Raw genomic sequence first — 15,933 nt, 5'->3', positions numbered from 1 at the left:
TCTACTCTGTCCTTGTGACGGTTTCATCACGGAGATTTTGGTGCAACATAATTTTTTATATAAATGCAGAAACATATTGTTCTTTAGAGCTAATGAATAGACGAATATGGCCATGGAACGCTGATTACGATTTGTAACTAAACTTTCATCAATGAAAATATGAAATTCACAGATTCTGTTTAGTTACCCAATGTCACTGTGGCAAAGCATTACGTACTTACTGCATTAAGTATTTACCAACGGAATGAAGCGTCAGAATTAAAGTATGCATTGACTTACTCAGAAGAATCATGAATCCATACACATTACACAATGAATAAATATTGTTACTGTGTGACGGACTCACACTTCCATCTACGAGTTTGTTCGGATGACCATCGTCAGCAGCAAAAGACAAATAACTGTTTTCTGAACAAAAACAGCCTTTTCTTGCTGCACTGTATTTTATTTCTCTCGGACGCGTTTCGTCTTTTTCACTTAAAGGCACCATCAGTGAGATCTAGATTGATACACTTTTGTTTTGATATGTGTTATTTGTAGATTATGAAACATAAGAAAAGAGACGTGAACTGCTGTATAATCTACAAATAACACGTATCAAAACAAATTTGTGTTATTCTATATCCCATGGATGATGCCTTAAAGTGAAAAAGGCGAAACGCTTTTGGGAGAAATAAAAAAAAATACAGTGCAGCAAGAAAAGGTGGGTTTTATTTACAAAACAAATACCTCCACGTGCTTCTACATGAGAGTACTCTGCAATTCACAATTGAGTCCATTGCAGTTGGTTCATCTAACCACCTTCAAACTATTTCGCTTCCATGCCATTCTTGAGGAACACAAGGGAAAAACTAACATTTAAATCATTCCGTGTGAGCTCTAATTTCACTTATATTATTGTGAGGGTCATTTCTCTTTATGTAGGTGGGTGGCAAGAAAATATTTTCCCATTCCTAGGAGAAAGTTGGTGGTCTCGCTACAATGAAAGGTGCCTTTGTTTTAAAGAGTGCAGGCCAAAACTCTTGTATCATAAACGTGACACCGTCCCTCTTATTTCGCGATAAAACAAAAGGGGTTTCCCTTATTTGAAATTTCTAATGTCTTCTATTAATCGTACCTCGTACCCTACAGAAATATGTAAGTATGTTTACTAGATCTACTGCATTTTCTAATTATTCTGTCTATAAAATGCAGTGTTTGGTTCGCTTTCCCGAAAACATTATCCATGTTATCATTCCAATTTAAGTTATTCGTAATTGTAAACCCTCGGTATTTATCTGATTTCACAGTCTTTACATTTGTGTGATTTATCATGTAAGCATAATTTACTGGTCTTCTTATAGTACTTGTTTGGATGACCTCACACGTTATATTATTTGGCATCAGCTGTCTCTTTTCGCAGCATACAGATATATTATCTAAATCATTTTGCAATTGCGATTGATCTTACGATGACTTTATGCGACAGTAAATTACAGTCTAGGCGTAGTACTTTTGTCTAGTAATCAAAACATCCTGGGTCCCAGGTAGGATCCTAGCCAATGCTTGAACTTAGAATGAAAATCATCAGCATTGGCAACCAAAGACTCCCAGTATAAGAAGTCACATCTTGCCCTTGGGCAGGGAAACTGCCCCTAAAAGGCAGAAGAATCCGGAATGATCAACGGCATGAAGATGAAGAAGGTAGTGGAAATCACTGCGTGAAAGACACGCAATGTGTATCCACAAGACTTGAGAGGCCTGTAATTGGAACAGTGGGACGATGGTCTCTCCGTATGCAAAAGATTCCAGATTAGTCACCCCTTTGGATCTCTGGAAGAGGATTACCGAAGACGAGGTGACCATGGGGAAAAGATTGAAGAACCAATAACTGACTTGAACGTCACAGGGGAGCTAGAAAATCCGAAGAGGGAAATTCCAAGGCTCAGTCCAGGTATTGTGTGTTTCAGTGAAGGGCAACAAAAAGAAGAGAAGGATTTGCGGTCAGATGAGTACAGGACAATATCATATCAACAGCAGCAGAAAATAGTCTAATGGGGGCTTCGTTATGAATAGGAAGGGAACGAAATTTTTCGCGACGACACTTATATATAAAACATTGTCGGTATGACACAGGCAGACTGTGAATAGTTCGCTGATAGGGTTGTTCTCATCAGCATCGATAGAAATCCAACACTGACAACAATAGCTCAGGTGTACATGCCAACATCACATGCAGAAGATGAAGAGATATAGAACCTGTATGAGTATACTGAATGGGTAATGCAGTATGTAAGGGAAGAAGAAAATCTATTGGCCATGGGAGACTAGAATCCAGTTGTAGGCCCAGAAGCGAGGGAAGGAGTTAAAGTAAAATATGGGTTTGCAGTAGGAATGAGTGAGGAGAAGGATTAATTGAATTCTGCAAGAAATAGTTAGGAATAGCGAATAATCTGTTCAAGAATCACAAGAGGAGGAGATACATTTGGAAAAGACCAGGAATATTGGAAGACTTCAGTTAGCTTGGATGATAATCAAGCAGACATTTCCAAATCAGATACTAGAATGTAAGGAGCAGATATAGACTCAGATCACAATTTAATACTGATTAAAAGTGGGCTAAAGTGTGAGTAGTCTAAAGTTTAAAGAGACTGCTCAGAAAGAATCAGTAAGCAAAGAGAGGTACTGAAGTACTAAAGAGTGAGGAGACACGCTGGAAATTCTCTGAGCCGACAATAAATAGCCCTGTAGGCATATTAGTTGAAGAGGAATGGACATTTCTAAAAAGGGCAATCACACAAGCTGAAAAGAAAAAATACAGATACAAGGAAGGTCACTGTGAACAAAGCATGGGTAACGGAAGAAATATCTCAGTTCATCGTCGAAAGGAGTGACAAAAATGTTCAGCGAAATGCAGGAATACAGAAATAGAACTCATGTAGGAAGCGAAGGGAAGCTAAGACGGAATGGCTACATGAAAAATATGAAGAAATCGAAAAATATATGATTGTCGGAAGGCCAGACTTAGGATACAGAAAAATCAACACAGCATAGAGTGATGTTAAAAGCAAGAACGGTAATATTAAGGGTGTAGTGACAATTACCCTTATAAATGTAGAGTTAAGAAAGGATAGGAGGAAAGAGTACGCTGAAAGCCTCTATGAGAGGGGAGACTTGTTTGATGACGTCATAGTAGATGAAACAGGAGTCGATAGGGAAGAGAAAGGTGTTCCAGCATTAGAATCAGATTCTAAAAGTCCTTTTTAGAACTTAAGAGCAAATAACGCAGAAGAAATAGATAAATTCGATCGGAATTTCTAAAATCATCGTGTGAAATGGCACCAAAACGACTATTCGCATTGGTGTGCGAAGACTGGCGATGTACCATCAGACATTAGGAAAAACATCATCCACAGAATTGCAAAGATAGCAAGGGCCGACAGGTGCGAGAATTATCGGACAGTTAGCTTGACAGCTCATGCATCCCAGTTACCGACAGGAATAGTATACGGATGAAGGGGAAATGAAAATGAAAATCTGTTAGATGATGATCAATTGGCCTTTAGGAAAGAAAAATGCTACAGAGAGTCACTTCCGACGTTACGGCTGATAACGGAAGCAAAACTGAAGAAAAATCAAATTCATAGTATATGTCGACCTGGAAAAAGCGTTCTACAATATAAAATGGTGCAAGATTGATTCATGTAACGTATATTGAAAACACAAATTAGACACCACGGGGGAAGGGGGGGGGGGAGTGGGGTGTTCGTTGTAGCTGACAGAAATGTTGTCTCTATTGAGGTAGAATTTGAATGTGACAGTGAAGTTACCTGGTGACGTATAACACGCCTAAGCGAAATCAGGTGAATTATTGGATGTTTTTACCAACCACCTGATTCCGCTGTGACAGCTCAAGAGTCATTATAGAAAGTCGACGGTCAATAGCGCGAAAATACCCAGATCATGCAATGATAGTTGGAGGGGACTTTAGCCAACCGAGCATAGAGTGGTACGTCTGCGGATTCACTGCACAAGGTTACAGGAAGACATTCGTGCAAAAGTGCTTTTGAACACGTCTTCCGAAAACTGTCTTGAGCAACTAGTTTGACAGCCCACACACAATAGAGATATCTTGGAACTTGGTAGCCACAAAAAGACCTGACCGTAGACGGTGTCAGTACAGTGATCATGACCTCGTTATAGCAACTACGGTTACTAAGGTTAATAAATCAATCGAGAAGGCTGCAGGAGGGTATTTTTGCTAGATAGAGCAGACAAGAGGTCGTTAACGTCCCACTTAGGGAAAGAGCTGACATCATTTATTTCAAGTATGAGTAGACGAATAGGATTTAAATACAAAGTTTAAACGGATTGTAAATTGTGCTCTGGAGAAATATGTGCCTAGTAAGTGGATTAAAGATGGAAAAGACCTCTGACAACGAAATTCAGGACATTCTGAAAGAGTACTTGCACTCTAGATTCAAAAGAGAACACACAAATGATGACAGGCAAGAGTTATAAAGTCAATGCGCGAAGTATGCAACAACTACCAACTTCATGTCGTAGCAAACGATCTTGGCCGGCCGCGGTGGTCTAGCGGTTCTAGGCGCTCAGTCCGGAGCCGCGCGACTGCTACGGTCGCAGGTTCGAATCCTGCCTCGGGCATGGACGTGTGTGCTGTCCTTAGGTTAGTTAGGTTTAAGTAGTTCTAAGTTCTAGGGGACTGATGACCATAGATGTTAAGTCCCATAGTGCTCAGAGCCATTTGAACCAAACGATCTTGCCGAGAACTCGAGAAAATTATGGCTGTCTGTAAAGTCGCTAAGCTGGTCTGATGCATCCTTCCTGTCTCTCGTTCACGAGTCTTCTGTGGCAGTTGAAGACAGCTAAGGGAATTCTGAAGTTTTAAACATAGCGTTTAAGAAGCCATTCGCGCAGGAGAATCGTACAAACGTACCGTCGGTTGACCATCGGACTGCCGTAGGAAGGGCATAGCAATACGCATCCCTGCCGCAGAGAAACAACTGAAACATTTGAAAGTAAATAAGATTCCAGGTCCGGATGGAATACCAGTTCGGTTATACCGTGAGTTCTCTACGGCAATGGCCCTTCACTTAGCTAAGCATTTGTCCCGAAGTCATCGCCACGGCAAAGTCCCAAGCGACTGGTGAAAAGCGGAGGTTACTCCTGTATACAAGACAGCTTAAGGAACGGATCCGTAAAATTACAGGCCACTGTCCTTAACGTTAGTCTGCTGCACAATTCTTGAATATATTCTTAGTTCGAAAATAATAAATTTTCTTGATACAGGAAAGCTTCTCTCCACGAATAAATACGGTTTTAGGAAGCGTCACTCGTGTAAAGCTCGATTTGCCCTTTTCTCGCATGAGGTCCTGAAAACCACTGAAGAGCAAGAGAGATATTCCATGTTTCTAGGATACAAGACGACTTAAGCAAAATTTCTAGTTGGTGCGATGAATGACAGCTAGCTCTAAATGTAGGAAAACGTAAGTTAATGTCGATGAGTAGCAAAAAACAATCCCTTGATGTTCGGATACAGCATTAGTAGTGCCATGCTTGACACAGTCACACAGTCACATCTATTAAATATCTAGGCGCAACGTTGCTAAGCGATATGAGGTGGAACAAGCTAGTAAGGATTGTAGTATGAAAGACAAATGCTCGACTTATTTTATTGGGAGAATTTTAGGAAGGCGTGGTTAATCTGTAAAATAGCTCGCATACAGAGCAAGAGTGCGAGCCATTCTTGAGTACTGACACAGCATTTAGGATCCACAGCACATCGGCTTAAAGGAAGAAATCGAAGCAATTCAGAGGCGGGCTGCTAGATTTGTTACCAGTAAGTCCGAACAACATGCAAGTATTATGGAAATGCTTCGCAAACTCAAATGAGATCCTTGGAGGGAAGGAGACGTTCTTTTCTAGGAACACTTCTGAGAAAATTTGAAGGACTGGTATTGATGAAAGATAGACGACGGCATTTGAAGCTCACTGCAGACCGATCCCACTGCTACTAACGTACATTCCGAATAAGGACCAGGAAGATATGAGAGATTAGAGCCAGTATGGAGGCGCACAGACAGTCGTTTCTTCTTCGCTCTGTTTGCGATTTTTTGAAACAGCAAAGGAAGTGACTAATAGTGCTACAGGATACCCTCCATCACGCACTGTACCACTGCATGCGGACTATGTATGTAGATGTAGAAAATGTGTGTAAGAGAGGGATATAGTCTTTCGTCTCTACAGTTCAATCTATGTATCGAAGGAACAATTACGGGATTAAAAGTAAGGCTCAAGGGTAGGATTAAAATTAAAAGTGAAACGATATCAGTGATAACATTCGCTGATAAGGTTGCTGTCCTGAGTGGAAGTGAAGAAGAATTACAGGATATATTGAGTGGAATAAACAGTCTAATTAGTATAGGATATGGACTGAGAGTAAACCGAAGAAAGATGAAAGTCATGAGTAGTAACATAAATAAGAACAGTGAGAAACTTAACATTAGAATTGTCGATTACGAAGTAAATGAAGTTAAGGATTTCTGCTATCTAGGCAGCAAAATGAACAATGATTGAAAGAGGACATAAAAAGCTGACTGTCATTGACAGAAAGGGCATTCATGAGCAAGAGAGGTCTACTAATATCAAACATAGGTCTTAATTTGAGGAAGAAATTTCTGAGAATGTACGTTTGGAGTACAGCAGTGTATGATAGTGAAAGATCGTTAGTGAAATATTGGCTGTGGAAAAACCAGAACAGAAGAGAACAAAAGCATTTGAGTTGTCGAATATTAGGTAGCCTGGTAAGGTAATGAATAAGGAGGTTCTCCGCAGAATGGGTGGAATATATGCAAAACACCGACAGGAGGACGGGAAAGGATGATGGGATATCTGGTACCAGAGGGAGATTCAGAGGGTAAACACTATAGGGGAAGACAGAGCTTGGAATACACGCAGCAAATAACTGAAAACGTAGGTTGCAAGTGCTACTCTGGGATGAAGAGCTTGGCACAAGACATCAATTGCAGGCGAGCCGCATCAAATCAGTCAGAAGAATGATGTCTAAAAAATGGCTGCTTTGTTTGTCTCCTAAGCCTTTTATATGTAACAGGAACTGCAGACGGCGTATAGCACTGTCTTGGGGAACACCAGATACCACTTCAGTTTTACACAACACCATTCCATCAGTTACTGTGAACTGTGAGCTGTCTGACAGGAAATGACGAAACCAGCCATGCAACTGAGACGGTACTTTATAGGCATGCAATTTGATTAGAAGTCCCTTCTGCGGAATTGTTTGAAAAGCCTTCTGGAAATGCAAAACTATGGAATAAACTTGAGATCCTGTGTCGATAGCACTCATTACGTCATGCTAATAAAGAGGTAGTTGTGTAGGACAAGAACGACCTTTTCTGCATTAATACTATTTGTCAAGTCATCGTTTCCTCTGATGTAATTCACAATGTTCGAACACAGTATACGTTCCAAAATCCTACTGCAAATAGATGTCAGTGATATGAGTCTATAATTCAGCGGATTACTCCTATACGCTTTCTTCAGTACTGGTGTGACCTAGGCCACTTTCCAGTTCTTAGGGACAGTTCTTTGAATGAGTAGTTGTATGCGATTGCTAAGTATGAGCTATTACATCAGTGTGCTTTGAAAGAAACCTAACTGACATCGTATCTGGACTAGAAGACTTCTCTCTATTAAGTGTCAAGCCGAGTAGCTGGCATTGCTCCAGTATGAAATTATGGCACACTTCGACCATCTCTTGCTTCTCACTTTCTCTGTCCAGCTCCTCCTCATCTCTCTTCCTGATCGTCTCCTACACCCTCTCTTTCTATCCATGCCCTCCTGCCCCTCTCTCTGCCCATCTTCTCCTACCCCCTCTCTCTGTCGATCTTTTCTCATCTCCCTCTATCTGTTCATCTGCTCCATCCCCAATTTCTGTCCATGTCGTCCTGCCCGTCTTTCTGTCCATCCCCTCCTTCTCCCTTTTCTGTCCATCTCATCCTCTCTCCTCTTTATCTCCTACACCCCCACTTTCTGTCCATGTCCTTCTGCCCCTCTCTCTGTCCATCTCCTGGTTCACCGTTTCTCTGCCCATCTCCTGTATTCCCCTCTTCCTGTTCATCTCCTACACCTCCACTTTCTGTCCATGTCCTGCCCTTTTCTCTCTCTCCATCCGCTCATCCCCCTGTCTGTATCCATCTCCTCCAGCCCTCCTGTTCAACTGATCCTTCCCCCTATGTCCATCTCCTACTCCCCCTCTAATTCATCTCTTCTTCTTCCCTCACACTGTCCATCTCCTCCTCTCATCTTTCTCCTTCCATCTCGCCCTCTCCCCTTCTCAGCCCGTCCTCTACTCTTAGTTTTATGTCAATTTCCCTTTCCACTCTCTCTTTCCATCTCCTCTTCCCCCTATCTGTGTCCATCTCCTCTTTCCCTCTCTTTGTTTGTCCCTCTCTTCCTCACCCTTCTCTTTCCATGTTATCATCCCCATACCAATAGGAGGTTGTTGTTTATTAGCTCCACAGTAATCCTTTCCAGATAGTGATATGTGCATCAAGTTTGCTTCCAACTGATGCAAGGACTTAGAAGCTTTTTATCCTTGGTGTAGCCTGCATATGCGCATGTCACACATATTTGTACGCATGTTTAAATGGTATATTTAGTGACATTCTCCCTGCAGTTTCGTTCTCATGCAGATCAGTGTTTATGATGTCATATTTCCTAACTATGTATTGTACAACGATATAAGTGCTCATATACGCATACATACTTATGCTTCTCGATTCAAATTATGGAATATTTACTTTGTCAGTGAATGAGTTACTAATCAAGTTTGGTAAACCCATTTTCATGCACTAAAGACAGGTCGGTGTTAACTACTCTAACATACCGGGCATTATCACACAAATGTGTGGTGTGTGTCAGCGCTCCACCTGCGACAATACCAGAATTTAAGCTGTCGCAGCCTCCCCTATCTGTTAACACGACGGTGCTGCCACCCTTTGGAGTTCTACAATTTTTTATGCGTGGTAGAATGCACAAAATAAGCAACATTGCGAGGACCTGACGCCTAAGAAAGGTCTATGTTTGGCTGGCAGCCGGCCCCAATCAATTGACATCCTGAAGTGTCAGTCACATCCCCCATGTATACTCCATGCCCATGCCACCCTTCGCATACATCGTAAACAGTTATCACTACACATTTACAGGTCAGCTGAAAGAGAGTAGTGCAAACATATATAGCCTCTAATCTACAATTACAGAGAATGTGAAAGATATTTTAAAGTTTCGATCATTGCCCATGTACAGTGAATCAGGAACCCACATAAGTGTGGTGTGGCACAAGTGAAAAATTTGTTGTTGTAAGTAAATATAGTGGGTCATTAACACAAGGAATTCTGTGTATTAGAGTTATTTCAACTGTCGATATGGTGACACAGTGTAGAGAAGATTTTGTCAGCACCTGCAAACGCCAACAGCATTCGCAGGAAAACTCGGCAATTTCAAGAAACAAGATGTTTGAGCAAAACAGAAAGAACTAGACAGCCATATGTATCAGCAAAAACCTTGGGAGGATTCGCCTTTCGTTCTAACCTAGTCCATGAAAATGATGCATGGAGCCAGTAGGGAGAAAGAAATGCCACATCAAGTACTTGGCGTATCCATAAAACGAAGTTTAAAATGAATCTTTACATAATTAAAATAGGAGTTCAACGCTATTTCAGATGTACAACGATGGAGCTATGGCGAAAGAAAATATTTTTGCACGTCTACGTTTTAGTGATGCAATCTTCCACAGAATCAAAAGGTTAACCTCTACAAGATTCGAATATGGGGCACAGAAAAGCCTTCATGCATGATTGAACATCAGTAGTGGGTGTCTATTAGTCGTGGAACATACAAAGGATTCGCCCCCTCCACTTATCCTTCCCCACCAGATCAAGGTCATCACAGCCCTTTTCCACCCCAAGGTCAGTTCTGGGACAATCACAGAATTTTCTCCATCTCGTCCTCTACCAAGGGCCATTCTGGGACAAACAATGGATTCTCCCCACTCCTCCTCCCATTCCTATGACATCGCAGTGAAAGATGGCTCATTTGTCCTAAGCTAAGATGTCGGGAAATCCAAAAAAGTCCTAACGGGGCACTGTGCTTTATTATTATAAACAGTCACAGCCACCAAGCAGGCACGTGTGTAATATTTTAAACATGAAGCAGGAAAGTTTTTTATTTATTGCTGTAGCAAGGACGTTTTATTCAAACCATTTTGTATTTCAGAATGAGATTTTCACTCTGCAGCGGAGTGTGTGCTGATATGAAACTTCCTGGCAGATTAAAACTGTGTGCCGGACTGAGACTCGATCTCGGGACCTTTGCCTTTCGCGGGCAAGTGCTCTACCAACTGAGCTACCCAAACACGACTCACGCCCCCTCCTCACAGCTTTACTTCTGCCAGTACCTCGTCTGCTACTTTCCAAACATTACAGAAGCTCTCCTGCGAACCTTGCAGAACTAGCGCTCCTGAAAGAAAAGATATTGCTGAGACAAGGCTTAGCCACAGCCAGGGGGATGTTTCCAGAATGAGATTGTCACTCTGCAGCGGAGTGTGTGCTGATATGAAACCTTCGCAGGAGAGCTTCTGTAAAGTTTGGATGGTAGGAGACGAGGTACTGGGAGAAGTAAAGCTGTGAGGACGGGGTGTGAGTCGTGCTTGGGTAGCTCAGTTGGTAGAGCACTTGCCCGTGAAAGGCAAAGGTCGCAAGTTCGAGTCTCGGTCTGGCACACAGTTTTAATCTGCCAGGAAGTTTAATTTTGTATTTAAAAATCGTTATGCCGCAAGACAATTGTCAGCTAGTACAGAGAGATCAGAATAAAACAAGCATTGCTGAACAAACAAGATGTGTAGACAATACCGAGGTTCCACTTACAGGCAATGCACATGTTTACATATTGATTTGTCATGACTTACCTCCTCATAGAAGTGGTCCAGCTTGCTGTCATCCAGCAACTCATCAGGATAGGCGATGTGGGCGACCATGGACTTGGCCTTATCTAGTGCCTTCTTCCTAAACATTGAATCACACCACATTATATTATACACTGATCAGCAAGAACAGTATGACCACCGACCTATTATCAATATAAACCCGTCCTGGCGATAGCAGTGTCACCTGGCGAGGAATGACTGCGAGTCAGACACATTCATCGTGTATGTAGTATCAGTGAGTGTGCGGTATGTGTGTAGAATAGCAAAGGTGCACGATCTATCTGAGTGTGATGGCCCAGAGGCTTGAGATGAGAATTTCGGAAACTACATTACTTGTATGGAGTTCGAGAAATGGTGTGGTGAGCGTCTTCAGCAGATGGCGAAACCAAGTTGAAGCCACTTCCCAGACACCTCTCATTACGGACGTTGGACGTCGTAGGAACTGTGGCGACGAACTGTGGCAGAACTAACATCAGTCTTAGATGCTCGGAAAAGTACAAGTGCGCCTGAACACAGAGTGCACCCAGCAGCCGACGACCCCAGCATGTGTAAATTTGACATCACGACATTGGCAACTATGACTGAAATGGGCATGCGACCATCGGCACTGGACATTGACACAGTGGCAGAACATTACACGTACTGATGAATCCCAGTACCTTCTTCATGATGCGGGACCCATCGTCTTCGAGGGGAACAACTCCTTGGCACCTGTACTGTGGCTGGCAGTGGCTCCATTATGTTCTGTTCTAGCCAATCAGTGAACACTGTCAGGATCTGTTAGATCTCTGTACGAGTAGGTGACATGAGAAGTGAAGAAATAAATCATTTGAGAAAGGGGGAAAATGGACCTTATCGGCTTCCCTTCATCTGCATACATACTAAGCAGTCTGTAATACGGTGCATGGTGGAGGGTACCTTGTATGAGTTCTAGTCACCCCTTTCCTGTTTTCCTGTCAAATAGAGTAAGAGGAAACTGAATGTTTCTGTACGAACCCTGATTTCTCTTATCCCTGTCGTTCCTATTAGAGATGTACACTCTGTGAGTAAAAAAAAAGAAAATGACGCACCATGAAGGAGTTATCCAAACAGGATGGAATTGGTAGACGTTCTGCACATGTACAGACAAAGAAATGATTAAAGAAAAACGAGATAATTTATTCGAGAGAGTATCATAAACTGAGGAGTTCAATAATGCGTCAGTCTAGCTCTGGCTTTTATGCAACCAGTTATTCGGATTAGCACTGATTGATTGAGTTGTTGGATGTTCTCCTGAGGGATTTCGTGCGAAATTCTGTCCAATTGGTGCGTTAGATCGTCAAAACCTGGCTGGAGGAGCCTACACATAATGGTTCTAGTGTTATCAGTTGGGATAGATACGGCGACCTTCCTGGCCAAGGTATGGTTTGGCATGCACGAAGATTAGCAGTAGAAACTCTCGTCATGAGCAGGAGACGCATTATATGGCTGAAATGTAAGCCCAGTATGGCTTGCCATGAAGAGGAACATTACGGGGGACAGAAATAGTCGACCTACCGCTGAGCTGTAAGGGCGACGTGGATGATAAACAAAGCGGTCCTGCTACGAAAAGAAATGACACACCAGACCATCACTCCGTGTTGTCCGGCCAGGTGGACAGAATTTCGCACAATATCCCTCAGGAGGACATCCAACAACTCAATCTATCAGTGCTACACCGAATATCTGGTTCCATAAGAACCAGAAGTAGACAACGCACTATTGAATTGTTCAGCAATACTAAAAGTGGCAATAAATGACATCTACTTAAAAAAAAAAAAAACAGAATTCAGCAAAAATATCTCCGAAATTGGCGGAGAACAACACCCAAATTCGCAAAACATAAGACCAAATTTCGAAAAAAATTAAAACCACATTTAATTGTTTAATTAAGAACTACATTGCTGAAACTGGAAAGGTTTATGCGATGAATGCCTTGATCTAATGGTTCCAAATTGATACTTCTGCTATTTGCATACCAGCAGGATGTGTGGATCAAAATTTTATCCTTGTGCGAGCTTATTTTCAGTACGAGAGAGAGTTGTACCTCGCTGTACTTTTCAGATTCGCCTCTAGAAGTTTAACATACTTTCTTATTTCATTTTTAATTCACGTCATTTACTTTTTTTATTTGCTGTAGGCCTTTTCTGAAACTACACTCGCTTCTGACAGTGGCGGTCAGGTCGAAGCCAACGTGTCTATGTATGACCTGGTGCAATATTATGAGAAGCAACCACTCTCTAGACCCGTACTACTCAAACTCCTGGAAGCATGGCGTGTTGAGCTCGTTGGATATATTGTATTGGTGCATAAGTTCATAGCGTTTTTCCATAAGTACTGCAGATACACGTAACAGAGACTTTAGCCATCGATAATTTATTCTCCTTCACTATTTACACTCTGACGACGTTGCATTATCGTTTCGACTCCGTGACTGTAGAAATCACGTCTCAAGACGAACACGTTGTCGAGCTATGTTTGGAGTTAATTTTCATCCAGAAAGAAAGTTCCTTGATGATAGCTCGAAAGAGAGCGGAAAATGTGAAAATCAGAGGTCGCAAGATCAGGTGAATAAGGTGGGTGCTGAATGACTTCCCAGCCCAATTCCTTTATAGTGTTTTATGTCAGTCTAGCAACTAGCCGGAGAGTGTTATCTTCGAATAGCCTCACTTCACACACTCTTCCTGGTCGTTGTTCTTGGACTGCGTCTGCAAGATGTCTCAGTTGCTGACAATAAAAATTGCAGCACTGAAGTTTACACCTTAGGGAAGCAATTTGTAGTACTTCACACTGTCGCTGTTCTACTACATGCATAACACTATCTTTTATGGATGCGCACAGGCCTTTATACATTGTTTGACCTCAGCCATTCCCTTCTTTTGCTTATGTTACCAAAAAGACACAATTACATACCATCAGAAATGATACAGGACAGAAATGATCAGTGTTGTCAGTAGAGGGGCAAGACAGATTCAGAGCCATCTTGTGGGTTGCCTACATCAGGGGTAGATATGCACACAGGAGCGAACCTATGTTCTCCTTTGATTGACAGGTACGTAACATATTGTTCTGTTAAGTGCTTTTCCATATCATCACACTTAACCTATTGTTCCCCCAACCCCTCTGACTCGATTCCTCTCTCACAAAGGGAGTGATTGGCCATTTTGTTATCGCAGGTTGCCTACATCAGGGGTGAACCTACTGTTCTCCTTTGATTGACAGATACTAAACCTATTGTTCTGTTAAGTGCTTTTCCATGTCACCCCCATTTCCTTTTGATTGACAGCCACTTAACATATTGCTCCCCCCCCCCACCCCACCATCTCCCCCACAACCCCATTTCCCTCACAGCTACAGGTACACTTTCAGGTCTGAGTTATTAGAATAGGCCCTCTCTCACACTTATCAATTTGATTGACTACTTAATAAAATTGTTCAATTAGTTAACGTCTCCGGTGGGAAAGGGCCACACTCCCCCCCCCCCCCCCCCCGCCACGCCTCCCTGGCGGGAAGTTCAAATTCCATCAGGACAATGCAACCTCTACTAACCTAAGAACATGGTGGTAAGAAAGGGCACCTCCTCTAACCCCTAAGTGACCTGACCGCCACCCCTTCCTAGGAATTGGCGGGAAAAAGACTCAGTTGATTTATCATTTGGAGGGTATTCGATTGTAGTGTATGGAATACTGGTCAAACAATTTAGACATTGTGTGGAAAATTGTTTATTTAAACAACTTAGCACATTCAAGGCATTGTATGGAATATATGGATATTGGTGGAGAGGAAAGATCTCATAACAGGAAATTAAAGAGTATATTATTTATTTATAAAAAAATGTCAATTTGTGGGGGTTGGATTTCCCTTGCTCATCATTCCCTGCTGTCTGGAAACACATAGCTCTTGTAAGAAGTAATTACATGTGGCAAACATGATGCATAACCAAATGTTTGGCACTGTACTCTTGGTGTCTTAACCTAATGTTTGGGCCTTTGTCAACGCTTAAAGTATTGTGCTGTTAAGTGGTTTTCCGTGTCACACCCATTTCCTTAAAATATTCTACTGCCATTGATATCAAATTAAGTAATTAGTTATGTCCTTCCACCATTTCCTGGTACACTTGTCGAATTTCACATCCTTTAGAACGCCATTTCTGGAGCATTCTTCTTTGCTACACACCCCCTTAAAATATTATACTGCGTTTTACGCAAAAATATGCAAATTAACCTAGTGTTCTGCACTTAACCTGCTGTTGTGCTCCATGTCGCCCACTCATTCCCTCCCTCCCATTCACTACTGTACTGCTAACACCACATTGATATAAAAATTTACGCAAATTAATTAAATTGGTATTCTTCACATGTATGGGGTAGTTTTTCTTAATTCGCAGCTTTATAAATCAAGGTACGACATTACCTCTGAATGATGTGGTTTTTTCTATCTGGACAAACGCCAAGACAGTGATAACTGGAGTGTATATTATCAGACCAGCTCTCCAGTTACTCGAAGCCCACAATGCAACCTTGTTCTAAGATCAGTGAATTTTGAAAGTGATTCGCCTAAGAGACATGGTATGTAAGCGGTATTTGCGATCCCCTCACTCCACTCCAACTAGATATTTCTATAGTACATTTAATGTATTGTGACTCGATTCCATATCAGGGCTCTGCAATATATCCACTGAGTTATAGGCGATGACTGATTGAGAAGGAATACAAGCAGTAGTAGTAGATGATGCGCTGATTGAAGTCATAAGAAAATGTACACAAGCTTTTCAGATATCTAGTGTTACACTACCTGCTAGAAATGATGTCCATTATTCGGTATCAAGTCTTTCCATTCACCCACACACCTGCGTCGGATCACACCCACAGGTGAACCATATATCTGGCACTCTCATATCTTAAAACGGGACA

The 15,933-nt window shown here is 41.9% G+C and overlaps 1 protein-coding gene across 2 annotated transcripts in view; it reads right to left on the bottom strand.

The window, feature by feature from the left end:
* Positions 1 to 15,933, bottom strand: part of LOC126213131 (neprilysin-2-like) — a 284,375-nt gene that overhangs the window by 38,225 nt on the left and 230,217 nt on the right. For both annotated transcript variants that reach the window (XM_049940746.1, XM_049940747.1), the window contains one exon: positions 10,985 to 11,081. In XM_049940746.1, the coding sequence (XP_049796703.1) occupies positions 10,985 to 11,081 (97 nt within the window). The remainder of the gene's footprint in view (positions 1 to 10,984; positions 11,082 to 15,933) is intronic.

Source organism: Schistocerca nitens, chromosome 11 (assembly GCF_023898315.1).
Source record: "Schistocerca nitens isolate TAMUIC-IGC-003100 chromosome 11, iqSchNite1.1, whole genome shotgun sequence".
In the NCBI taxonomy this organism is placed as follows: domain Eukaryota; kingdom Metazoa; phylum Arthropoda; class Insecta; order Orthoptera; family Acrididae; genus Schistocerca; species Schistocerca nitens.
This window is presented reverse-complemented; position numbering and strand designations above follow the sequence as displayed.